The sequence below is a fragment of the Lates calcarifer genome, linkage group LG3, assembly GCF_001640805.2.
Source record: "Lates calcarifer isolate ASB-BC8 linkage group LG3, TLL_Latcal_v3, whole genome shotgun sequence".
Taxonomy (NCBI): domain Eukaryota; kingdom Metazoa; phylum Chordata; class Actinopteri; family Centropomidae; genus Lates; species Lates calcarifer.
Window position 1 is genome coordinate 6748060 of NC_066835.1, and position 27225 is coordinate 6775284.

The 27225-nt window shown below is 40.7% G+C and overlaps 1 protein-coding gene across 2 annotated transcripts; it reads right to left on the minus strand.

Moving 5' to 3' along the window:
- Window positions 1–1730: 1730 nt before the first annotated feature.
- LOC108900433 (uncharacterized) lies at window positions 1731–26658 on the minus strand. Of its 2 annotated transcripts, XM_018701470.2 has the most exons (8): window positions 26322–26658; window positions 24675–24918; window positions 23536–24538; window positions 22050–22190; window positions 20598–20743; window positions 13367–13438; window positions 7223–7284; window positions 1731–1900 (listed from the first exon to the last, which is right to left on the minus strand). In XM_018701470.2, the coding sequence occupies exons 1-7, from the start codon at window positions 26588–26590 to the stop codon at window positions 7246–7248; spliced, it is 1914 nt and encodes a 637-aa protein (XP_018556986.1). In that variant the 5' UTR covers window positions 26591–26658; the 3' UTR covers window positions 1731–1900; window positions 7223–7245. The 2 variants fall into 2 exon arrangements, with proteins under 2 accessions (XP_018556986.1, XP_018556987.1); XM_018701471.2 differs by lacking the exon at window positions 7223–7284 and having other exon boundaries at window positions 26322–26657.
- Window positions 26659–27225: the final 567 nt, after the last annotated feature.

The window sequence follows — 27225 nt, forward strand, 5'->3', positions numbered from 1 at the left end:
ATAGTTAAACATGACAGGAGTAAACAACTGTGTTAAAAAGTTTACTACATTTAATATTCTTAAAATAACAGTTTAGAAAATAACCCTGTTCACTTTCCTCCCCAAGGTTAAATGAAAAGCTTGATAACACACTCATATCTTCCTTTAAATATGAAGCTTCAGCCAAGAGATATTTAGCTAAAGGAAGCAGGGGAAAACAGTAAGTCTGCCTCTGCCAAATTATAATTTGTTAATTAGTGATCTTTTGAGATGCTGGTTGGTGGAAGCTTTTTACTTTTGCATAGAGCCAGAGTAGCTGATTCCCCTGTATGCAGTCTTTATGCTGGGCTAACTATCATCTGGTTGAAGTTTCATATTGAGCGTACAGTAGAGTCTCTTGTCATCTAACTCTCAGCAAAAAAGCTAATGAGCATACTTTCCTAAATGTCAAGGTATCATTCTAATTAGTAATAACTAACACAACCAACAGCAATACTGAAGTATTTTCAATAAACTGTGGCAATTATTTGCAAATATAGTGTCACTAGCACATACATCCTTGAATCATCCCACCAATGTCCCTGAAACCTCAACTGCACGTCTTTAAGGTGCTGAAAGTAACATCAGTGGCTCATCTGCTAGGGGGTGACAAAAATGTTCAAGACAAAAGTCAGATTTTCATCACGTCCTCTTTCACATTTATACCCAGCAAACTTTTCATATTTAGCAAAGAATAACGTTTGACTTTTGGGTGAAAAGTGATCATTTTTCATTAGCTGAAGATTATTTTATGACAAGGCAGCACTGTAAAGGTAGAGTAGAGCAACTTTGTTAAAGTGCAGGAAAAAAATGGTTTCAGAACCTGGGTAAAACCTTACAACATACTACAGGCAGTTTAATAACCCTACAAATAGGCTGCCTTTTGACAATGAAACAATTAAGCCTACTGTCTTTTCATAAAAGATTGAAGGGCTAAGAAGCAGCCCCTTGCTCAAATATTTTTTTGAGTTAATGCCCTCCCACACACCTCTTTCCCTCCTCCTCCAGCTTCTCATCAGTCTCCTTCACCTGAATAACAGTTGACATTTGAAATCTGAGGGCAGGGTGGAGGAAGAAGAGCCCGAACAGTCTGAGCTCCTCTAATTTCAATCAAATGAGCTGGAATGAGCCCAACCTGCCGTTCAGCGCCGAGCCCTCTCATGGATCAATGGCCTCTGAGCCTTGATAATCTCTCAAATTGATTGGTTGCCTCATTGATCATTACTCCAGCATTAACCAATCAAACATCTCTCCAGTAAACAAACATGCCAAATAAAGACATCCCCCGGAAGTTTGGTCCCAGAGGAGACACAAGTGATGTGAAGAAAATATAAAAACTGAAATCCCCCTTGGAAGAGAATATCAAATCATAAGAGTGCTTAATATTTCACTGACTTGATGAAATATGCATTGTAGCCCAGAATGGAGGAAAATGCAATGATTTGGATGCATTATGTATGAGACGGTCCGCTGGCGAAAATGACACTGCACTGTTGAATAATCGCCATTTCACTATCACCACAGCACAATGAGATTTTGTTATTACTACGCATCACTCAATTCATTTGGAAAGTGCATACAGTTTGCATTTTGTATTTAGGAGCCTAACTCTTGTGTGCACAGCATACAGATGCTTGCTAATGAACTAAAGCACTGACTGGGATGTGTCCTCTGCCTCTCCTGAAGTCGCTGTGGTTCAGCCCCAGAAGAGCAGTAGTAGAACTATAATTTTACATAGCAAATATTTATTAGGCTGTTAGCAAGGGAAAACAACAGAGCATAGTGAATTTTGAATTTTTATACAGTCCAGCAGAAACAAAAACACTTTGTATCAAAGTGGCTGTTGTCACATGTGGCTGTGTTTCAAAGAGCTACCTCTGGCCTGAAAAACAGAAAGAGAGAGAGACTTAAGTGTACATGAAGTTAAATGTAAACATACAAAGATCATTACATTTTATAATCCCCCTGTTGAGACTTGAACACACACAGTATACTGTATATTATAAACAGTAGTTACTGCCTTATTTGATGTCATTTAACTGGCCTGGGCCCCATTTCCCAAAAGCACTTTAAGAGTAAAACTGATTGTAAGCTCGATCTTACAAACCCTCTTAGCATAGGAGGTGTTTCCCAAAAGCATTGTAGAGTAACTTTGGATGCTCTTAGAAATGATCATAGTTTGAGGAGTACTATCTACCCTAGAGCCTCTTTTAAATACATGTAAAGAACTTTGAAATTGCCTTCTGCCTTGGCTATATAAATAAATTTGCCAAACAACATTTGGTGGTGTTTTTATTGTTTTTGTTCATGGTTCCTTCTATACTTTTACCATGATCATTGATGCTCTTTGACAAGTGATATTTGAATGGAAAATTACAGACAATGACCTCTGAATTAAATCTGAAAGTTTTTATTACTATTACTACTAAAGAAATTTAAATGAACATTCGATTTTAATTGATCTGCCAGTTTCTCTCATCACGGTCCCCCTCTCCCACCCTCATCTAAAATAATCCCTTCTGGCTGAAATGCCACTTTTGCTACGTTTTGTTTCTGTATCTTCTCTTGTTGTATTATCTGGGGTGCATATGTCATTCGCCATATGCTTATAAACTGTAGATTTAATCCAGATAGATGACATGAAATTCATGGGGACTGTCACTGCTTGGTTTGAGGTTTAATTTGTGCTTCAGAGAAACGCCTGCCTTGAGCAGTGGCTAAATGGATCAAAGTTTATGTTGTTAAACTTACTTCCACCATGACTGTTTTTAACAACTCCAGGAATACATTTCTCTGTGTGATTTATGTATTTTCAAAATATATCACAGTTTACAGACCGTTAAATACACAATGGTGCTTTAAAGCATATTCAGAAAGCCGACATTATGAAGCTCTTAACAGCGTGTGCATGCACTAGCTGGAAGGTGCTGCCATAAAATGCCTGTAAAACTGAAAGAGCTTTCATAGAAAACACTCTTAATTCCTTAAATCGATCATTGTCAGCAAGCTGGGCCCTGTGTAGTCCACAAACTGGCATACCATTATCACAGTCTCATGATCTGATTTGACATAATCATCGTCTTAACTTGATGTATTTCCCCTTTAATAAAAGTGCTGGGACAAGACATAACACGCATATAAAAGTATAACTCAACAAGAAATCATGGCATGGGTTTGCTTGTTTTTGGGACTCCCCTGTTGTTCTACCAACTGAACAGGGTTTACACTCGGTACAGAGCTCGCATCGTTGCCAGCAGGCTCCTGAGTTGACCGCACTAAAGTGGCAAGCAGCCACAACACAGTAAAAGACTGAAGACAAACAGCTGAATAAAACAAAAGGATAAAAGCTTTATCACAAGCCACAAAAAAATAACAGTCAACCATGTTACATTTTGTTTTCATACAATAATAATCATAGTTTCTATTAATAAAAACAGTAAGTAACATTTAATGAGGTAAATTAATCCAAACTAAACTTAGTTATAGCTTAGTTTTGCTGAATAATCTTTGTGTGGAACTGGTTAATAAGTAATAATTGATTTGGTATACCTCAACCGGCAGAGTGTTGAATGTCAGAGTTCAGAGGTTGAAAACTACTGTTTCTACATAAGATAATTATGTTTGTCAGGAAGTAAATGAGACTGGTTTCTTTTTTTCCGTTCTGCATTTCACAAGGTTTTTAAATCACCAAGCACAATTTAAATACAGAAACTAAGCGCGGTGACATTATTGCAAATAGATGTTGACATACTACACAAATTTCTAAGACATCCTGATGCAAATACAAGTTAAGGATGCCACACATGGTGCTCTGCATTAAAGCCGCCTCGCTTCCAACGTGCTGATATTTGCACACAAATCTTTTGGACTGGAATTTAAAACAAGTAATTGCATCAAAGCAGGAGGTTGGCTCTGATAGGCACAGGCTCCAGTGTTTGCTGTGGACTTGTATACCCAGCTCAGTGCTTAACTCTGGGTAGCACAAACAATGAAACGCTTGAGGCTCAAACAAACACTTTTATCAAGGCAGCGTGTGCAGGGAGGAGTGTAATTTGATGTAGCATGTCTATCCTGGGCACGTCTCTTTAAAGGGACCGGTTTCCTAAAGTGCACTACTCAATGTTTTACAAGGGTGACTCCTCGGTGCCTGATTTAAACTCTGCATCTCCCACAGACCCAGATAAAAGAGCTCACTGTCTGGAGTTCCTGGAGATGTCTGGAGTCTCCTTGTCAACTTCGAGAGGGCTGGCAAGGTGGCATTTTCCATTTGATTTAATAAAATCTTTTACTTTTGCAGCTGCCATTTTCTACAGGTTTGATTACATGGTGTGCCACGCTGTGAATGCATGCAGTTAGACGCAGCATACACACACACACACACACTTTAGATGGAATAAGTGATTTTTCGGTACAAAAGCCACATTCAAATCCAGCAGTTGTGTAAAAAGAGTGGGTGAAAAGGCAGCACAACCCAGCACTACGCAGACCGACTCTTGAAAGGCTTCAAAGAATTCAGAACCCCTGAATATTCAACCTAAATGATTTAAGATTTCAATATTTCCCCGAGAATAAAAGACACATTTAATCACCACAAGAACTCCATGGAAACATAGAAAGTACTGAGCGCATAAATGCTTTGGCAAATAGCAAATTGATTTTCCACAAGAAACTTAAACACAAAACCGTCTGGCTTTCAGCCACCTCCCTAAATATCATTCAGAGGCAGCTTCTTCCGCGCCTGATCTCAGCCCTCCTGAGTGCCAGCATTTACATTTATTATTTCTCTGTTTAGCCTCATTTGTATTTGCTCATTTATCATGGCTGTTTTGTTGGAAATGTTTTGGTGCATCTCAGGTCTGGAAGTCTGGTCTTTGGAGGATCGAGGTCAGAATATGTGGACTTTCAGCCATTTTGAAATAAGACAAGCATAATCAAAATGCCACATGGAATAAATTCTCAGCTGCATCAGGAGATAAAGATGATATTATTTGTTTTAGCGCCTTAAGACATGGCTACTACACAGTAAGTGGAGATGGATGTTCTCTTTCTGTGGTGAAAAGGAATTGACTGAGTGGCTTTGTCTCAGATGAGATCCTTGATAGACAAGCATTTCAGAGGGTGGTGTTCAGTCTGCCTTATTACAGGTTTCACTTTCAAGGAGAATAAGACACCACCAGAAAAAGGATGCTTCAAACTGCCTTTTCCCCCCACTGTGTGTCAAAGACTAGAGAAGGCAATTTTCCTGAGATAACAATCAGAAGATCACTCTCAGCCTGCACACTGTCTACTACCTATCTACCTATCTTGAATCAACTTGTCCAAAAATGGTGCTTGACTGTACAATAACCAAGCCATAAACTACAAAGGGTTCTGCTCCCTCTTTGGTTTCTGAAATAAGTTGTGTCTGACTGCATCCTGCTGCTTCTTCATGCCCAGATTTTTTTTCCTTTGTTTGGTGTGTGTATGTGTGTGCGATTAGGGGACTGAGATCTGCCTCATTGACATTCATGTATGCATTTGATGTCAAACAGTCTAAATATTTAAGACACTAGAGGGCAAAGGGAAGAACTCTGGGAGCAGTCAGAGGATGCTGTATTACTGATTGATTGTCCTCACTGATCCCAGTTTGCACTGTAGTTTAGGTGCATACACGTGACTGTAGGTGTGATTAGCTCTATGTACATGCTTATGATGATGGCTGGTGTGTGGGTATGGGCATGTGCATTTTCAAGAGTGTGACAGAACAGACAGATAGATCCCATAAATACGTATATCTGTGTGCGTATATGTGTGCAAGTGCTTACGTCACAGTGTGTGCTCACATCACTGCATATTTCTATGTGCACCTTTGTGTCTTTGCTCCCGTCCAAGCAATGAAATTCAAATAAAAAAATATCAAGGCGAGGATAACATTTGGATGCTGTTTGGATGACAGGAAAATATTGGCCTGGCAGTGATATGCCTTTTATGCCGTCACTTTGATGGTCAACTGGAAAAAAAAAAAAAAAATCACTCTTTCTTGTTCTCACTTCCTCACAGACAAAAATCCCACACTGTTTTTCACAAGCTTTCTTGCCAAAGCCCAACTCTCTCCAAAAAACTCAGACAAAAGAAATAAGATCTTTATACTTTCTATATTGGTATCCTGCCTTAATCTGCTGATTCCCAAACATCACCAGCACTAGATGTATATGAAATTAATTTAACTGCACTCAACTAAAAAATAGAAACTAAGATTTGCTTGTGTTAAGAAAGTCGAAATAGTTATCTGAAATTAATGGATAAATGGCTGAAATAGTTAGCTAACTGTAAATTTTTGAAATAGTTAGCTAAAAGTTAGCTAAAAGTTGAAACAGTTGGTATTTTTATAATGATTGAACAGTTGAAATAGTTAACTAAAAAACTGTCTGAAATAGCTAACAGTAATAGCTAAAGTAATTTATAAATAGTTGAAATAGTTAGCTAAAATAATTGATAACACAGTAGTCAAAACAGAGAGCTAACAGTAGTGGTTAGCTAAACGTAATGGCTTAACAGTTGAAATAGTTATCTAAAAGTAATAAATAGCTACATAACTAGTTAAAATAATTAACTATGAAGACACTAGATGAACAGTATAGCTAGTTTAACGTAAAGGATAAACAAAAGTAAAGGATAAGCAGTTGAAACAGTTAGGTAAAGGCAATGGATGAACAGCTGAAGTAGCAAAAAGTAAACTATAAAGTAGCAGTAAAGTAACAGTTCAAATTGTTAGTTAAAATTAATGGATAAGTGGTTGAATTTCCATTTTCTGCTACTCCAAATGATGGTAGCAGAAATACACATTTCAGCAAAGCAACATATACACTTTTGCAGGTTATTTAAGGCTAAAAATGCACTGATACAGAGACACAACCATCCACATGGTGTTGAGGTAAAAGGGCAGGAGGAAGAAAGTGTGGGATAAGGAAATAAAAAGGGAGGTCATACAAGTTGAGCAGCCCGGTGAAAAGGTGGCAGAAAAGAGAAAAGAGCATGAGCATGGTGCAAAGAAAGCATCTAATGGCTGTAAAATACTATGTCCCTCTTTTCTTTTTCTTTCTTCCTCTTGTGTTTCCAAAATGGTACTGCTGAACCATAAAATGCTGCAGCAGTCACCTCTCACCCTGCCTTGTGTCTGACACAGATCAGGTTGCGACAGTTTGACACCAACAGTCACCCTCACCGTTTGTTGTGCAGTTCTGGTTATCAATGCCCGCTACCGTCAGCCTCAATCCCACCTGCTCTCTGGAGGTACACAAAAGGAGGCAGAGAGAAAATGGCATTTGAAATTCTGAGAAAATAGAGTGGCACAAAGAGACCATTGATGAAAAGCATTGCAGAATTTAAGAGGTATTGAAAAAGGTTGCACTGTTTCTTTTTGTGTTCTCTGCCTTTGATGCAACTGAAAAGAGCTTTACTTGATGATAGAGAACAGAACTGATTCATAGGGTACCTTTTTAATGGAACACCCTTCTGCTGCAAATAATACTGCTACAAAACTAACTATCACTATCAAAATACTATCAATTGGACATTTGCCTCCTGGCCTATTTCGTTTTCCTTCATCTTTAAGTATGGCTACTAATCCAACTCATGTAAAAAGAGGTACTTTTGCTTTCTTTTGATGATTGATCTGCGTTTTTAGAGTGATTCACCCATATGCAGTTTATGGATAAGTTCATGAAAGCTTTCTACATTTGTTGTTGTAAAGAAAAATCATCTGGCACAAAGGAGATGATGTGTTGTTCTGCTTTGTTTGAGAGAAAGAACAGAGTTTGGATGAGCTTCAACCAAGTGGCTAAATTTGAAAAAGCACTTTTTACTATTTTTTTTTTTAAACAAATGGAGATGTTTTTGAAAATGTGTAGATAAATCTGAACACGTCAGTCTCGCCTTTTGGTGTTGATGGGGGAATCAAAGCTTTTCCGGAGAGATTACATATGCCTCAACACACATTCAGGTGCTGTGTAGCATAAGTGTGAAAACACAAAATCTCTGTCGCCTTCCACTCCCTGTGTGATAGCACATTGTGGATGCCAGCAGTGTCAATCACATGCTACATGAGCTGTTATTCACCTGTATATATGTTTGTGTTGCCAGATATTTCACAATTTGAAGGGATTAGTGAAGGAATCACAGCTTGTGTTTTTGAATGCAGCCTGAATACGTCACTGTAGATGGAATTTTCATGAGAACAAAATGTGTGCCTTGAGCCGGGTTTATAGTTGAAACAAGGGGTTTACCAGTAGTCTTCCAGTTAAAAGCTACAGACTATGTTTTGATTCATAGATTTATTTACAGCCTCAGATTGGTCGCATGACCGCAACACCAGACAGACTTTAATCATATTCCCCACAGTAACTATGTTTACATTATTTTATTTATTTTATATGGTACAAAGAAGGTGGGACAGTCCACCTTGTCTCATTAATGAATATTAGACTACTCTCTTACTGTATTTACTTGGTTACTTAAAGGCTCGCATGGTGAGCAGAAATGTTACAGTGGAAATGGTTTTGCTAGATGTGTATGGAAGCCCATTTCTGCCAGTATGATGGAAAAAAAAAGATTCTGTAACGAGAAGCTTTCTCAACATATTGACTAATGATTACTAAGTCAATTTACTAGAATAATGAGAGAGTTTTGTATTATTTTGAGAGGTTTTTTGAGCACATCCAACTGGGAGGAAACCCCAGGGTAGACCCAGAACTCGCTGGAGGGATTATATATCTCATCTGGCCTGGGAACACCTTGGAATCCCCCAGGAGGAGCTGGAAAACGTTGCTAGGGAAAAGGAATACCCTGCTTAGCCTGTTTCCATTGTGACCTGACCATGGATAACTTTTAGAAAATGAATGAATGAATGACTTCTATCATTATAAAGGCTTAGAGGAACTTTTTTTCTCCATCACATTGGCAGAAGTGGCCTTTCATACATAGATGCATATTCCTGAGAAGGACTTTACTTTTACACAGATTCCTTTAATGCTGTTGTTACAGTCAACAATCCTTACTGGCATTTGAAAACTTATTTGAGAAAACACAAGCAGCCCAAGCTGACCAATCACAGTTCTTGAATCATGGTTATTGAAGTATTTAACCCCTATAGTACTGATTTGTAGTTATTTTATTTTTAAAAAAGACACACATACCTAAGACAATTTCACAAGTGTAGCACAACTATAAATCCGGCTTTAGTGTTGACATCATTAAGGCTTCTGTTCTCATCAACAAAGATTATACAGTATTAGCCCAACAAGCGCTCTTTTAATTAAATGACAAAATCTGTTATTTGTAACGGTTCATAGTCACACAGTTGATCTCTGGGGAGTTGGAAAATATCAGTACATAGCTTCAAAAATGTCACCAAATTCATAAAAAAAACAGGCTCCCATACAGTTTTGAAAAAGCATGCCATGGTATAAAGATCCAGGATTTGTATATTTTCATAACTGGCCTAAATAGACACATGTGGTGAGGTGAGACTGAGTCACTGGCATTTAAGCTGTTAGGGTGACAGGTCTTTGCTGGGGCCTTGAGGTCCCATCTGATTCTCAGTAAAGCACAGTTATAAGAAAAAAAAAGAACGAAGTAAATGAAAAGATAATACAACCGTTGGCGCTTGAACCCAACTTTTTAACATGCAGACTATAGCACCACACTTCTTAAGATAACCTAAATCAGAGCATCAGATAAACACAGGGAATGTTTTGGAATAATCTATTAAGCCTCCCGCCCCCTTCTCTCCCTCCTCTCCTCCACTTTTTTCTCAGCTACCTCATCGCGCTATCTTCCTGTGCCTTCATCTCCTCCCCTCTGTCTTTCGTGTGAAGAGGTGGGTGGAGGTGTTCCACATTACTGCGAGCTATATATGCGCTGAGTTTTGCTGTGCTCCGGGCTCCTCCACGCACCACAGGGTGCATGTTTACTCATTTAGTATGTCAAGACATGGGGAGGAAAACTGTCACCCTCTCTCTTTCTAAGTAATGACATCAAGGGGCCATGTGATCCATAGAGCACCTGTGCATCCCCTCCATAGGCTTTATTTATAGGAAATAAATATGTATCATCATTATTTCAAGTGTAGATGAGTATTAGAAGTAGACGAAGGCAAAACATTTTGCAGCCACAAAATGGAAAGCCTAAAAAGGACAAGCTCTTTTCCTTTCTCCTTTTTTCCACCAATTTACTCCTCTGTTGTTCCTCTCTCTCTCTTCTGGTTCAACTAGGCAATGGTGCCATGTAAGTTTAAAGAGCTTTGTTAAATATTAATCACAGGTTTCATCGACTCAGTCAAATCTTTACTCATTTCACCACAACAAGGCATATTTCTGCCGCACTAAAAAGAGAAGAGAGGAAAAAAGAAGACAGCGTGAGGCGCGCATGTCCTTTGAGCAGCTATTAGACTATCTGTTTGAAGCTAACTGAGCAATGGGCCCCTCCGGCAACTGCTGTTCACCACACAAGGTGAATGGGGCCAGAGTTAGAGTTCTCTCTAACTTCTATACCCACCTATCAGATGTATGATGAATCACAAGCACACACATCCAGACACAGTTAGACACACAGACAACACTTAGAGCAAACAAAGACACAGCCCACCGTGGATCAGCTATTAACTCACTGTAATTACAAATTATGAATATAAATGACTGCGGCTAGGTCACAGTTTTTCAGATAGAGTCATAATTTAGAGAACAATCAGCATGCAGTGGCTTTGAAGGTGGAGGCTGCGTGCAGATACACTCACATACACGCTGTGCTCGGCAGAAAATAAGCTGATTCAAAGATATGTGCTCAGTATAAGCATTCAGGCACATTCATAACAATAAAACCTGTGAAGTTTTCACTGCTACAAATAAATGTATTTTACGTGACAGAGATACATTGGTAAAGACAACAAAATGAGTGTCATCTTTGTCCTGTTGTGGGCTGATAAGCTGACAATCTGACAGCAGAGTAACAGTAGCAAAGTCAGTGATGTCTGTGATCACACAGGAAGCATTTTTCACCTCCTCCGTCACAACTAACAAGCGAGCAAAAGTGTTAAATCTATAGATATTACATAGTATAGATGGATGATAAGCACCACCTACCTTCTTAAGTTCACCTATCACAATGCTTCTTGCCATGGTATTATTTAACACTAATGAATACTGTACGTCCTCTTGGTGTTTTTTTATATTCTTCCAGAATGCAAGTGTTACATTACTTAAACTGGAGGAAAAAATGCATTTGCTTATTTACCTCAATGGTATTTAGCTATTTATATAGTTTTTGTTTTGCTTGCCAGGTATTGAGATACTGTATTTATCTCCCTTATTGCTTCTTTCCAATACAGTGGAAATTAATATAATTTTGATTGTGGTCCTTGCAGCAATAAAAATGGCTTAAGAACATTCACTTGTTTTTGCCATTTTTCAATTAGATAAAAAATAAATAAACAGAGAAGAGAAAAAAAGATCTTAAAATATTGCTAATATTAATTAATTAAATGTTGGCAAATAAATAAAACGAAATACAACAAAGTACAGTACAGACTTTGTAAAATCACAATGTACATAAATCAGAGACAGAAAATAGTGGCAGATGAAAACAGATTTGTGTGGAGCGATGGCATTTCCTCAAATTTTTACACAAAGCAAACAGAAATACCTAATCTCCATCATTTTTTCTACATTGTATTTCACTATTTGAGGTTTGAGTTCTTTAAATACTGTATCTTAATGCGCCCCTTCTTCTGGAAAAATAGTGCCACCAGCTGTTTATCTCAACAAACCTGACTTTTGGACAGAAAAGTGCATTTATTAGCATTTTCTTTCTCTTTTCTTCTTTTCTTGAAATTTGTAGTACTTTGACGTGTAGGATGTGCTGAGGTTATTCAGATGGGGATAAGTTTTAGCAAAGCACACAACTCACTCCTTGAGACCTGATTTAATTAAATGTAAACACCTTGTGTCTGAAGTCACTGTGGACTTTTTCCACATTAAACCAGACCACGGTCTTCCCCTAACCTTAACCAAGAGCTGCAAGTTCCTAATATAACCATAAAAAGTGTAATAATGCTGTAGTCACTTAATGGATACTGCAAGATTGGATATCGTTGTGGAAAACAAATACGCTGTCTGTGAACATATCAAAATAATTGCAACTTGCCAAATATGTATCAGGTCACATTTCCACAGCAAATTAGTTTCACATTAACATAATTTCCAGGAGACAGGTCTGAAATGCTTTAGTTTACATATCGTAGCTGTCATGATGGGGGTGGGGGGCTGGAGCCAATCCCCAGTTGACAGCTGGGCAAGAGGCGGGGTACACCATTACTTTCCATTACTTTAATAATGTGTGAAGCTGTGCACACAGCGTGAGACATTTGGAGAGCTTGTGGCAGCACCCATGCAGAGTGGCTCACATCCAAAACGTAAAAGTCATGCAAAGTACGAAGGAACCGCGCACAAACTGTGTCCAAACTACTGAAAAATGATGAAACACTAATGTGGCCTCAAAGAACCTCTTCGCTCATCCTCCCCATGCAGAATGTATTGTCTTAAAAGTGGAAAATTATGTATATATGATGGCAGAGTGCAGTGAAAAGCCGTCTGTTCTAAAGCTCTGCCATTTTGCATCGCCTTATGATGGTCATAGGACTTATTATCAAAGACAGCCTGCCTCCTTCTCAATTAGGACAGAACAGACACAACATGTGGCAGCCTGAAATTCACTGTGACACCACGAGCTACCAGTGCCAACAAAGAGAAAGTGGGGGTGAAGAGACTAAGTGTTGGGCTGAGGGAATAAAATATGATGGAGAGGAAGCGTAAGGAGTGGGAGGAAAGATGAGGAATGATCCCTGATTGTGCTTGTCTTATGAGGAGCATCCATCAGGAGTGACACCCGGACAAATAAAACCCTCTTTTCCTCCCATATTCAATTACATAGCGTGAGGCAAGTTTTTACACACAAACACACACACGTGCACACGCCCACACATATGTGCAAAAAACACACACATACCCCCACCTCTAATTCATGTGTGCACTGTATTCCAATCTAATGTGACTTATATTTGGCATCATACTCGCAAAGGATTGTTTAATCTCCACTGAGGAAGATTTATTGCACAGTGGCAGCATTTTTATATGTAATACAAGATGACAGTTTCATGAAAGAAAAATAAGAATCAATGAAGACCTAAGTCGCAGCTGCGGCGTGCGTACACAGACTCCCACGCAAAATTACAGTTGGACGTAAATTCAGGTGCACAGATTAGAGCTGGCTCCAAACTTTGGGGACAGGGGGAAAATGAGATTGTTAGCAGCCTCACCTGTTGGAAAGGGAAACGGGGACATCTGAATCCTGGAGGACAGGTGGCTCGAAGTGACTGGGCTCCAAAATGCTGGAGGAAGAGAAGAGAGGGGATTAAACAAGTGATTGAAGGATGGAAAGAGAGAGAGAGAGAGGAAGGTGGAGAAAAAGACAGATTAAGAATATGCCCGAGGATGCGAAAGAAGGAATCAATGCTTAACTAGTTTGAAAGCCAAGAAAGTGTCAATGAGTAGTAGGTCTGAGGTATTCCTTCGCAGATAAACAGTCTCACCAGGTTGGGCAGCCTTGCCTTGGCAAAGCAAATGAATAAGTAAAGAGATGAGTTCAGTGAACTGTCTGTGCGTAATATTTCAGAAATACAATGGAACTGAAGTAAAAATGCAGCAATATTTTCAGGAAAACAATCTGGACAAATTGCCTTGGAGAGTTTCCATAAAGAATGGTAACAAAACACCTACACTGCAATATCACAGAACTGCCAATGGTGCTGAAAAGTCCTATAAAGTTGTCACCACAATATGGAGCACTGCTTTGTTGCTGAACAGTCTCTTACTGTTATTAAAAGACGTTATGTCCTCTATGGAAACTTGAACTGAATTTAAAATTCATTTTTTTGCCTGTAAATTAATATCTATATCCTTTATATTTCTTTTGACTTTTCTACTTACATGGTCAAATTTGTAAGACTGTGTGTGTCTCTGTGTGTGTGTGTGTGTGTGTGTGTGTTTGTTTTTTCCCCCATAGATAGTTCCCCCCACATGAGTGTTCACCATTTTGGTGTAAATGTTTGGTGTTTCATGCTCAGCAGAGGTGGATAAGTTGGTGTATCGATAGTGTCCAATGAAGAAACTGTGTGGAGCAGTGACAGGACTGTTCCATTCCTCAAATTAATACATGAAAAAACATCATGTGTTAACATAGTTTTTCACTGTTCATCCTGTTTTGCCTGGAACTCCACTATCTTCTCCTCTCCTCCCCTCTTCTTCTGCAATGGTTTAATGGCATCTATTTGGAAAATTAGCATGACCTGCTGTTAATATCTGTGAACCAGTTTATAAAATCTGCATGACAATGGTGGATGGATATGCAGATTTATTTGCATTTTCTCTGGTCTAAATTTGCACTACATTTGGATGGAAATCTGGCTCATGTCAGTACTGTCATTTGATTGGTGAACATTCTGTGTGGGCAGGTACTGAAAATAGTATTTGAGATCACAAACTCAGCCACACAGACAGGTAACCAGCTGATGCTGACGTTGTTGTTACGTAGCCCCATGTGATGTGAGCACTCCTTATGTTACTCCATGTTGTGACTGAATCATGAAGCAGTCTGACTCAGCAATCTGATCACTTTCCTTCACGACCTGATGAGAGACAAAGAGCTTACACTGGTTAGACCCCTGCTCTTTTGTATGTGTGACGAACAGGAGCTTGGCAGCAATCCGACGTGTTGAAATAACATGACTGGAAAGTACTGTCTTAATCAGCACTAACATTGGCAAGCGTGCTAGCCTCTACATGGAAACTACTTAGCTTAGCCTGCTAGTTTGCACTTTCAAATTAAAATACAAAAGTAATGGCACATATTATGTTTGATATCACAGTATGTAGGGACAAACTGTCTGGCTAATAGTACATAACCAGCATTAGTAGTACACAGGGTAATGATGTTCTCCAGTCAGTAGCCCAACATGGCAACTGACAGTTTGTCTCCCTAGTAACACTAACCCTCAGCTGTCACAGATGCCATGGCAAACAGCCAACCAGTATATAATTATTGCATATATTTCCTTCTACAAAAAGTGAGAAGAATTCAATTTAAGTTTAGTAACAAGTGTTTCTTTATGCTATTAAACCCACTAGATTAACATTTCTAGGTTTGGCAGCTCCAGGATTGTCTTATTTTGTAGCAACAAAAACATACGGCCTCAGAATAACTTAACAGATACTATACTGACATTTAAAAAAAACAACCTACAAATAGCACAAATACCACATTTAACTTCAACATTAGAAGAAATCCTTTGAGTGCAGAGAAGCAATGGCAGCTGGATCCTTAGATTTCTGTTGCATTATTGAACTGAAGAACTATATCAAAACCAAGAGGAGCCATCACTACTTCTATACCTAACTAATAACAACAAAGAAACATGTCTCCACAGGATTAATCTAGTTTATGGTACCATCAGCAACAGGTAATCATGTTCATTCTTCTGTATTTAGGGTTGCTGGAGTAGAGTGGCTGGTGGCTGCCTGTGTTTTTGCCAAAACAACAGTTTTATGCTGTGCTGACAACAATTTATAACCTTAAGCAGAGCAGCACAGTAATGAGTGGCTTACTGCTTTTACAGACCTGTATCAGCACGTCATTATAATAAGAAAAAAGTGCAAAGTTGAATCCTCCTTATTAAATACTAATTGTCATTAATTATGCTTTATAAAATATTTTGATGGGCTCTGAATCATTTCCACAGCAGAGATGAGCAAATTAGCTAATTAGAGCAGTTGACAATTGCAGTGAAGAGGTAATTTATCACAATGTAAAGCCACCCCATAATAATAATAATAATAATAATAATACTAATAATAATACTTCTTTTTTTTTGCATTTTGGGCTGGAGAGTAAAATGTCTTATGATGCCAGGCGCTCACTCATAGCACCATCCTCCATCTTTGAGCATTTGAAAATGCCAGGGTGTGGGCGGGGGGTTGATCCAAAAACAGAGTGCGGACTGGAGAGTGAGCTCTGAAAGCCAAAAACCTCAACACTTGGCAAGTAATCTCTGAGTCATTAGTAATGCTCAACAACTCTATCAAATCCCCACAAGTGTTGTGGTCATTCTGAGCTGTGCTGCAGTGAAAACCTTAGTTATTATATCCTTAACTGTTGCTCCGGTTTCTAGTTTGTTTTCTCTGTTTTTCTTTCTCCTTCATTAATATTTCATGTGAGGCTCAGAGAGGTCTCAGGAATCCTCTTGCTGAGGGACTGAAGGGTTAACACGGGGGCTGGAGAAGAGAGAGGCAGAGAGCAGATTTCCCGATTATGAACAAACACATTGATTGGACCCATAACCAACCTTGTATGTCTCCCATACCCACCTCAAAACCAATGCGATGAGATATCTAAGAGATTAATAGGCTTGTTCCGTGCTAGCATCCTTCTCCACCCCTATGAAAGAGTCACAGGAGGGACGGCCGTCCTATATTCTTTTAGGACTTTTGAAGTATTTTCCTTTAGAGCGCATATCACGACACATAGAACCTTATTTTGTTGCCTAGATACAAGATTTTTCAGCTTCTTTACTTTAAAGACTGCCTCAGCTGAATGAGTTCTCATTAGCAGGGATCCACGTGTCTGTGATCAGATGCACAGATCCTACATATACAGGTCAATTATGCCAACTCACGCATAAGAAATGAACAAGGGTCTGTTATTTGGCTTAAAGCAAAAATGCAAAACAACATGGTGAAGAAGTAGAGCTGATGTGATTCATGGATTTCCAGTGTCAAGTCCCGATCATATTTCTTGATCTTTGTTTCACACTTTGCCTCTCTGTCTCAATCTTTCTCTGATTTTCTCAGTCGCACACTGATATCAAATGTACACACACAAATTCACACATGCACGCATGCACTGCACGCACAGACTTGAAGACAGAAAAGGCCACCTGCCAGAGAATAACAACAGACCTGTGTAGCCTAGCAACAGCTCGGAGACAGGCTTATTAGCTGGAAGAAGAGAGAAGAACGCAAGAGGGAAAACTTTGGCCTATGTCTCTGCCACTCACACACTTTACACAAGCTGAAGGGCTTCACGGGCACGAGCCTCCTTCCCGCCGACCTCCCCCACACCCACCCCACACCACCCCGGTCCTCTCTCAACACCCCCCACGCCCATTCGAACGTGCCCTCGCGTCTGACAATCCCCACATTCGCAACAACCCATCGATCAGGCCGCTAAACCAAACGATTTGGCCACTCACTTCTTTTTCTCCATCTGCCAAGAGTGGAACATTTTTAACTGTCAATTTGTTGCTCTGTTTTTTTGTTGTTTTTTTTTCCTTCAGTTTGGATGCTGTGGCACCCAACTGCCGGACAAGGTATGCCAATTCCCCGACACAATAAAAGGAGCTTCACTTAATTGCTCTCTCTTAGAGGCAGTATCTAATATCTTGGATTTGATTACTGGGGCAGAAGAGGCTTAAATCAATGCTAAACTACGGCTAACTTGGCTGAGTGAAAGGCTGGGAGAATGAAATGCGCAGAATTTAGAATGTAGGCGTATGTATGGGACTTTGGTTCTGCCTGAGTGGCCTTAGTGTTTTTTTAAAAAGAAACCCTAATAGTTACCATCTCCCATTCCCAGCACATCCTCATATGTACTCCCAAGTTTGATAAAAAGCTCTTTAGTCTCTTCTTATCTGATTTTTTTCCCCCACTCTCTACCTTTTCTCTCTTTCCTGTAAAACTTTAATAGCAGAATATTTAGGTTATGGTCAGTGCCAGAGCAAGAACAGGTGGGTGCACGTGAGCCAGAGCTTCGTGAGAGAGAGCAAGAAACAAAGACAGAGAAAGATTTTAAAATGTGTCAGTGTCTGAAATAGTTCTCATAACTTTTTCACACTCTCTATAAACATTTACTTGCATCTCTGCATCAGCTGTTTTGCTGCCAAAAATAAATCTTTTATAATGTCTCTCTCCATCACCATCATACATTTTACAGTCTCTCTCCTTCTCTCTCTCTCTCAGTGTCTAAGGCTTGCCTCCTTGCATCTCATTTCTCAGCTGACACCATGAGACCCCCATATTGCCACCTCCACCCAGGGGGAATGTGCATTGCAGCTTCAGTAATTATCCAGTTGGATTGGAAGTGCTGAGGCCAAAGGGGCAAACCTCAGAGTGCAGTGAGTCTCGCTGTCACTGTCACCGCCCCACTCGGTAAAAGAAAGTGCCAACCCGAATTTAAATAGGTCGCAGACAGAAAGGGCAAAGCGAGGAGAGACTGAGAAAGAGGAAAAGATGGAGGTGTAAAAATATGATGTTCTGTTTTCTACACAGAGAGGAAAAAATATTCTTGCAGGCCTCTCTGGTTACCTTACGCTACGAACTCCCCACTGAATCAGGACAAAGGTCAAGATGAAGCTCCAACAACATTATGGAAATATACTGAGAGGCCAGGTTTTAATACCTGTCTTGTACTGTACTGGACAGTTGAGTAAGTTAGATTTACAGGAAAGACTGTCGGGGGTAAACTTCCAAAGCTCTTTCTAACTGGCATGATTGCTCTGTGTTCACAGGTGTATTGTAGGGAAAGGAGAAACAAAGCAGAGTGGTGGTAAAGAGTTTGAAAGGCTGCCTGCCAGTGCAAACCTTGCTTCATTCAGCAACCACCGTTCATCTGCTCCCATTTGGACGTTTAGCGAGAGACCCTTGTGAGGTAGGCCTCAAAAGATTACTTCGACCTTTGGGAAAAATGCTGCGAGTTGCATGAGAAGGTTGACAACACTCTTATGTCGGTACACTCAACATTTAGGGAGAGCCAGCAGGCAGTTAGTGTAGCTTAGCATGAAGATTGGAAAGAGGGGGAAACAACTTGCCAGGTTCAAACTTGTGGTTCTACAGGGAGTTACATGTTGGAACTATTTCATGGCCGGGTCAGGGAGCTTTAGAGGTGCTGATAGGCAGATTCCTTTCTTTTCTTTATTTTTCTTTCTACATGTTACAAACACCTCAGTTGGAGGATAAGAGCTGTAATGTGGGCAACATTATTAGCACATTGCTGCCTTTACAGTGATAAACAGAAAGTGGCAGTGGATCAGAGTTTCAATGCCTCAGTCATACGCCTTTTATATCACACAGCAACAAGCACTGAGAGACACTGACCATTGCTGATTGTGATGGCATTCTGTATCATATCACACATTGGCATTGCATTGTACAATAGATGAATCCAGCAATGTGCTTTATTATTTTCTGCTACAAAGCTACACAGGCTGTTAAAGTGGATTGTAAATGTCAAGAGTTTAAATGGTTTCCAAGCTTGAGTAGACATACAGTATATGTATAGAAAAACAGGGTTATATCACTGTTCTTATTGCTTATTGTGACTGAGAGCTACTCTGCTGTGTCAGTGTCTCCCTGATACATGTTCCCTGAATACATGTCTGTAAGTACCACTTGTTGAGTATATTACACAGCAGTATCCAAGATGCAACCAAAGCTGCCAGCTGTTTGTAACAAAATCGGTATCAGTATTTTGCTACTTAGCGAACATAAAGTGCATCGACTTTGTCAAATCTGTCTGAGCAAATTCTTTTTAATGTAATATTTGATAATAATGAACCACAGACTGATACCCAGCCAGCTCTTACTTAAATTAATGTTCCCAATGAATGGTTTACTTCACTTAAAAACAGGATCGCAGTCAACACTACACTGGGTATAATATAATCATTTGTACAAAGCTGGCAAAAAAAGGTATTTCACACACACTGTTAAGCCCAATGTGCATGAACACACAGTTCCATTCCAGTCCAACCTCTCAATTTTTAAATGTATGGACAACAAACTAACAAATATGCACAGCAGCCCTAATTACCATTAAGGGAACAGTAACATGGAAAGGAATTGTCAGATATACTGTGGATATAATGTATGTGCTATATATATATATATATATATATATATGTGTGTGTGTGTGTGTGTGTGTGTGTGTGTGTGTGTATATATATATATATATATATATATATACACACATATATATATATATATATATATATATATTTTTTTTTTTTATGGTTCAGTGAGACGGTGAGAGGGAGAGCTGAGCGGCATCAAGCAGCATTGTTGGACTGAGAGCTGGGTTTAACAGATATTCGAGTGAGCCTGTGATCAGCTGTGAGTGCTGTTTAACCAAGCAATAACACAGGATAAGTAGTGCTGTGATGCTGTGGGTCACTGCAAAGTTATATCCACTTCAAAGCAAACCCACCCACCACCACCCCCACCCCCTTTTAATATCTGTTTTAAGATCTGAACTCTGGAGTACTCTTAAAAATGCATATAATCAATGAGCCATCAAAAACAGGTGATCGCATACACAGCATGTAGCCCTTACGACCATTCAGCAGCAGCTTCATCAATTTACATAGGTGTATAGATTATATACCACAAACATGATGAAAGTGTGTATTAGATAAGCAGTTTAAATCTCAATAATGTATTTACCTGATGGGGGCGAGGGTAACCAGGTCTAACAAACCGGTTAGGGTTGCGGTTTTGAGGGCCACGATACAAATTTGTCTTCAGCGGATTAGGCACCTGATGGGAAGGAGGCACTTTGTTGGCGAAGTTCTGAGCGACAGAGTTATTGGCTGTGAAAGGACAAAAGAAGTAAAGGATTAAAAACAAAAAAAGGAATAAGTTGTGTTAAAGAATGTTGGAAGCATGAACTTTGTCCCTGCTTTCTTGATACAGTTTTTACAGTAGTTATTAGTTAGTATTCATAATAATTTTAAAAAGATTAATGTTGCATGTGTCGACTTTTATTTGAAATATTACTCTGATAATATGCAGTTACATATACAGTATATTAAATAGCATCAGTATTATTCAGATTTTTACACCAACACTCCATGGGGTTTACATGCATTTAATTAGAGCATTAAGGAGTGTTTATTTGTCAAATGCATTTGCAGTGTTTCCTCAGTGGTTGCATCAGTGCAGCTTCTAAACACCTTGTTAACTTGTCCTCTCCAGCAACACATACATACACACTCACAAATACACACACACACACACACAAACACACACCACAAATCAGAATTCACACGGGGAACCCAATGACTCTGTGGTCCCCTCCCAATTTAGACTATTACCACAAACATACAGTATCAGAGAGGCAACTTCTCCACAGAGGCGACTGACTGGATCGTTAAATTGAGGTGTCAGTATGCTCAGATATGTAAATTTGATTTGGCAAATTTGAAAACAGAATTTGACTGACTGTACACATTTACAGTCTCTGTGATGTCAAGCCAAATTTGATGACTGACAAAGTTTGAGAAGAAATTGACAACATTTTCTAGTCACAAATATGAATGTGGCACTTGGAAAATCAGATTTTGGACAGAAAGCAGGGTGGATTTATGAAAAATAGAATGTGATGTTATTCATACATTTCTGTTGGATCTCTGCTTTAAAACTGGTCAGATCACTTGCCTATGTTATTAAAATGTCACTGCATTGTTTATATCAATATCAAACTGTTCCAGAAATCTGTCAGTGTTCAGTGTTGAGCCTGATAAAAGGCAGAGATTAATTGATGTCACAAACAGTTACAATACCACTGGTGTGAGATAAACCACCAATCATCTCAACTGCAGCCTCATTTGCATCTGGTAAATATACCAAAATATCACAATTAATTTGACAATGATATATTCATGCTTAAAAATGCTGCACACACACAACCTTTAAAGCACAATGCATAAAGGGCAAGAGGACATGCTGTAGCCTCCAGCTTAGTAAGCACTGCAAAATAAATGTGCTCAACCAGTGATGATCATGATGAATTCTTCATGTGGCCCACTGTGAAATGTGATACCCACTCCCCCCGTGAAATACAACAACTCCTGACACACACATGAGCTGGAAAAAGATGCCAATGTATAAACTTACCTTTGGCTCTGTTAATGGTAACTATCTGCTGAAAGGTACAAGGTCTGGCTTTCTCCTGAGGGGCAGCTGCTTGCTTCATGCCTGCTTTGGCAGCGCTAGCCCAGGACCTGGCATTAACACCCGCGCCATCTGTACCTGCAACTGCAATATGCACAGCAAGGGTGGGGGGGCAAGGATTAGCACTATATACCCGTTTCACATGCACACTCTTGTCTTGTCCGGCCTGTGTCATGTTAAGCGTGATGCAGAGGGTGAGCTTCAATAGAACTGTGTTCTTTTCTGTTGCAAAGGAATCTGCAGCGGTGCAAACATCACCACCCACCCCCACCCCACCCTCCTGCCCCCTCAAGGGATCAACAAAGTGCAATTGAATCAACAGGGCTATGCTATCAGAGAGTAAATTCTATCATATCAGCACTGACTGCAAAGTGCTGGAGGAGTGCCAGCAGTATGTATCACATATGCACATTTATTGAGCAGAGCAGAGGAGCCCTCAGCTATAGCCGTGCACCTGTTAAGAAGCAGAAGGGATTTAAAAGAGAACCAAATATAACTGAATCATGTGTTGTTAGACGGTATATATTTTATTGCCCTAAGTTACACAAGATGTCATATTCACAGACAGTTAGAAGAACAAAGGTATGACACAGCTGCAAAGTGTGTAGGAGGCACTGTATGCACTGTACAAGCCATACTCCCTACCAAAATTTACACTGTGCACTCGACTCGTTGTTGACTTAATTCATATCTGTGTCCACTGTTCGGTTCTGCACCAGCAGCCAGTGTGGAAGGTTCGCCGTGTAATTCACTTTGCCACTGCACAGTAATCCCTTCATTACGAAAACATTTTCCCACTGAGTCATCCAACTGAGGAAGTACTTCTCCGCAACGCTGATGCAGAGTCTCAGCTTCTCAACGCCTACACAGGGAGATGTAATGTTTGCATGCGTGTGAGTGTGCGTGCCCATGTAGATGGGTGGGTGGGTTGACTTTGTCAGGGATTACGAGTAACACTGGGAGCCGCCCCCTGATTGATAAGGTTGCATTGATTTGGCTTTGTTTTGTTATCAACATGACCTCAGATCAAGAAACAGGTCTAAAGTTCAGAGAAATAAACAAAGCAGTGAAGCTGCGTGCTTCGTGGCGGAAACAAAAGAGATTCATTAAATGGGTTTTGAAAATGGCTGAGGGAAAAGGGTAAAACTTTCTTAGCTGGACCGCGGTAAAATTTGCACTCAGCAAGTTCTGAGAACCAGCGTCTCTTCCTGGGACAGGTGCTGCTGCCTCTCTCCTGCCTTTAATTAGCTGAGTAGGACAGCGTCATTAATATCAATAATACATTCTCAGACAGGGATTTTTGTGTGAGTTTGTAGAAATGTAACTCCAGAGAGCATTAAGAAATTATACAAATGATTTTATACCAACTGATAGAGGGAGAGGCTTATAAAGAGCACAGCTAGACAGAGACACATGGCAGATTTATTACCTCTAGGAGGCGGCTGGTTGTTGGCCTTCACTTCCCCACAGCTGACGGTAGGAGAGTTACGTTGGTTGGCCGAGCCAAGTGTTTGAAGGTTCAGCACAGATTTCTGATCTCCTGCGCAGATGGACGAGACCTCACGGGGCACATTTTCCATCCTCCTCTGACGGGAAGCCCCGTTCTCTTGGCGTTGGTTCGGTGGGTGAGTAAGCCCTCTTCGCCCTCTTCGCCCCCTTGCATCTTCCTTTTTGGGATTCCCATCCTGCAATACACCCAAGGCTGAAGGCATCTTCGGGGGCTGCAGAGCTGGGAAGTCAGTCAGTAGGTCGTAGGCCTCCTGCTGCGTCTGGGCCACCGGCGGTGCGTCGATTTTTGAGTTCGCCTGAGGTGCCTCGGCCCTGCCTTGGACGGGAGCCTGCGCAGGGGCGGTCGTAACTCTCGCCAAAGCGTCAGTGGGGATGTCATGTGGGTGGAATGAAAGGGGAATCTCCCACCGGCCATGCATCTTCCACGAGGATGGAGCCTCCGTGGGACATGGTAGTATGCCAGCCCTGATGGTGGATAATGGAGGAAAGTCCTTCTCTGTGCTAGGTTTGCCATTCAATGATTTCATTTCATTTTCCTCCACCTCGCTGTCACTGCTGTCACTGCTGTCACTGCTGTCACTCTCTGAGTCGTCGTCACTGCTGTTAGTGGCACCACTTCTCACTCCAGGTAGAGAAACAACATCATCATCTTCATCATCGTCACTGGAATCGCTGTCTGAGCTGCTGCTTGTGTCCTGCTCATCTTCACTTTCACATGTATCCCTAGGTAGCTTATAAGGAAGTGGAGGATCTTCCTCATGCTGCAGGTGCAGGGTGGGGTCTTCAGTGGCAGAGTAGATGGGATTTATTGCCAGTGGTCCAGGTTCAGAAGCAGAGCTCTGTTTGTCTGTTGTGGACTGGGGGACCCACATCCTCTTAAGGGAATTTTCCACACTCCTTTGTTTATCTTCCACATCTCTCCCCTGACATGACAGCAAACAGAAAAAAATATTGCTATCACTTAATTAGCAGGTTTTGAATAGAGTGACTGAAATGATCTTACGGTTTTGGTTTGAAAAGCAGAGGTTTAACAGCCTACAGTAAACCAACACAACTCACATCAGCCTCCAAAGTCATTCTGCTCGTTGAATTTCTTTTCCTTTCCGCCTCTTCCTCATTTAGTTTCATCTCTACTTCCATCAGAGGGCTCAGTACCCATGCAGGGTTGGCAGCACGGGGATGTCTGCGGCCCGAGAGATAAGAGAAAGGAAGGGTGAACTTGGTGTGGTGTTGCTGCTCCTCGTCCTCCTCGTACTTTGTGCTCAGACCCAAATCATCAGACTCTTTCTGCTGCTCCTCGGCCCTAGACAGGGAGAGAGAGACACACAGACGTGTGGGATTGTGGCGGGGTTAACGCATCTCTTATATGTAACAGACCATCACATAACTTGCTCATGTGGTCTTGTATTCAACTGTTTCATTACCGTAATGTCTGACAGTGGTGATAATGTCACATCTCAAATATATCCAGTTTATTTTAGAATCTTGTTACTGTGGTGACTGTGTGGTACAAAGACAAGGTCACTTGTGTCATGAACATGCATGAAACAGGTTTGTTGGAGACACTGGCCGATTTGTACATCATGTTTTAGGATTCAATAGTACACCTCTTGGTAAAATGAAAACCAATTTGAGCTCTTTTTAAACTAACTAATTAATCTATAGGCAACACAAGCCTGTGGGTTTACCAGTTGACACAGTATACTACCTACACTGTCCGTCCTGTCTGTGCGGTGCAGCACCCACCTCAAGCCATGACTTTTTAATGAGGCTATTCTTTAGTCACCAGCCTGTCGACTGTTGAGCCACGATGCGGAACAGACGGTCCGGTGAGACCCGGGGACGCTTGTGATAACGGAGACGTCACAGAGGCTCCGGGTGGCGGGTGAGCAGATGGTGTACATTAACATTATACAGTGGGTCTATGACCGCAGAGCAGCCCACCTGATCTACTCTGCGATGTTGGGATCTGGGTTAGAAACAGACCTAACTTCTCAGTTCATCCATTCATTTTCCACAGAGCTACCTGATTGTTTTACTACCAAATATTAAGGCTAAACACCAGCCAGTGAGATTTTTCACAAACCTGGCAACCCAATATCCTACTTGTTCCTATTAATAGGTCATAACTAATAATGTAATAGACATCAATAAAACAAAAAGTTACTACTTAAAAGCTCTATAAAGGATAGCCATACCTTGAAGATTGATAAAACAATCCACAATCATAGCTTCTCAGTATCAGTCCTCTAATCTCCACAAACAATCTGGAAATTGCACTTGGGAGAATTTACCATCAACATTATCCAGAGGTCACTGCTTTACTGTTTCTTTAAGAAGTATTAGTTTCTATAATAAGATCTATTGAGTGGCCCACCGCTTTCTTGGAGAGGGGAATGAGATAATAATACTCTTAGGACCGAAATGATCAATAAAGACTTCGTGAGTCTGCAAAGGTATATGAGACGTACTATAATGTAAAAGGTATAAAAAAAAGCTCCAGTTAGTTCACTGCACAGTTACTTCCATAGACCCATTTTGAGACACGCTCATCGACACATTACAGGGACTTAACCAAGACAATGCGATCAACTGACTGACTAAAGTCGGTCTGCATTAAGGTGGAGCAGCGTTTGTGTTGTATTGTGTGTAAGAACGGACCAACCAGTGGTTCCCAGACTGTCTGCGTGCCCGAGTCAGCCTTACCGATGACCCGGCTTGCTCTCTGGAGAGGTACCGTCTTTACTCTGTGTTGCCTCCGGTGGTCCTTGACCTCTGGCGAACTCCTTCTCATCGGCCTCTTTAGCTCTGCTCCAGATGTTTTTGCAAACGCGGTCAAAGTCGTCGTTAGGCACGCGCGGGTGAATCCAGGTGGAGCGCGGGAAGGGTGCGAAGGCGCCCACGAAACCTTTTGGAGATGGTTGCATCCCAGGATCCTCTGGTGGCATCATTTTCTCTCCTTTGCCCAAACGCATGGACCTCACAGTCTTCTTAACTGTATATTTTAAACCAACTTTTTATTTTGAAAGGAAGCAGTATAAGTAACGTTGGCAGGGTGTTATAGCAACCGGTTGAAATTCGAGAATGATGATTCAGCTTTAGATTAGACCATTTCACACTTTCAAACTTTGTTGAAGCCCGACTTTATCTGTACAGTTATTTCCTGTCGTGGCATTTGTCAATACCAGTAGCTGTCAGGAGTTGTTTACTGTGGCGATGCAAATCCGACTTAATCAGATATAATTTCTCTCTAATCGCTGCATGAATGAATGGTCATTAAGTGCAGCCCTCTTACATGCAAACATGCTGGGCAGTACATGCACACACAAACGTAAAACTTATTGGACGTTCCCATAGTTTGCCAGTCTAATTCACTCAGAAGCACCATTACGTCCCAGAACAAACCTGATCGGGCAGGAGCAGGGCAGAAGCGGTCCAGCGTTGGCGCACTTTAATTTAATGTTACGGGGAAGACTATTTATGATCTCCATCATATACGTCGGGGGGTGGAGGCCAACGCGCATTTTCATTATCCCGACTGTTTTCCACGCGTGCGGCGCATTGCGGAAAACTAATTACAACCGGTCATATGCAAAAGTGGAAATGACAT

What these genes read in the sequence shown, in the direction of transcription:
- LOC108900433 (XM_018701470.2), bottom strand. Translation starts at nt 26,590, where the DNA reads ATGCGTTTGGGCAAAGGAGAGAAAATGATGCCACCAGAGGATCCTGGG. An exon ending in GAGAGCAAGCCGGGTCATCG is followed by an intron (nt 24,919 to 26,321) that starts GTAAGGCTGACT and finishes CTCCCTGTCTAG; the next exon opens with GGCCGAGGAGCAGCAGAAAG. An exon ending in GTTACCCTCGCCCCCATCAG is followed by an intron (nt 13,439 to 20,597) that starts GTAAATACATTA and finishes CTCTTCCTCCAG; the next exon opens with CATTTTGGAGCCCAGTCACT.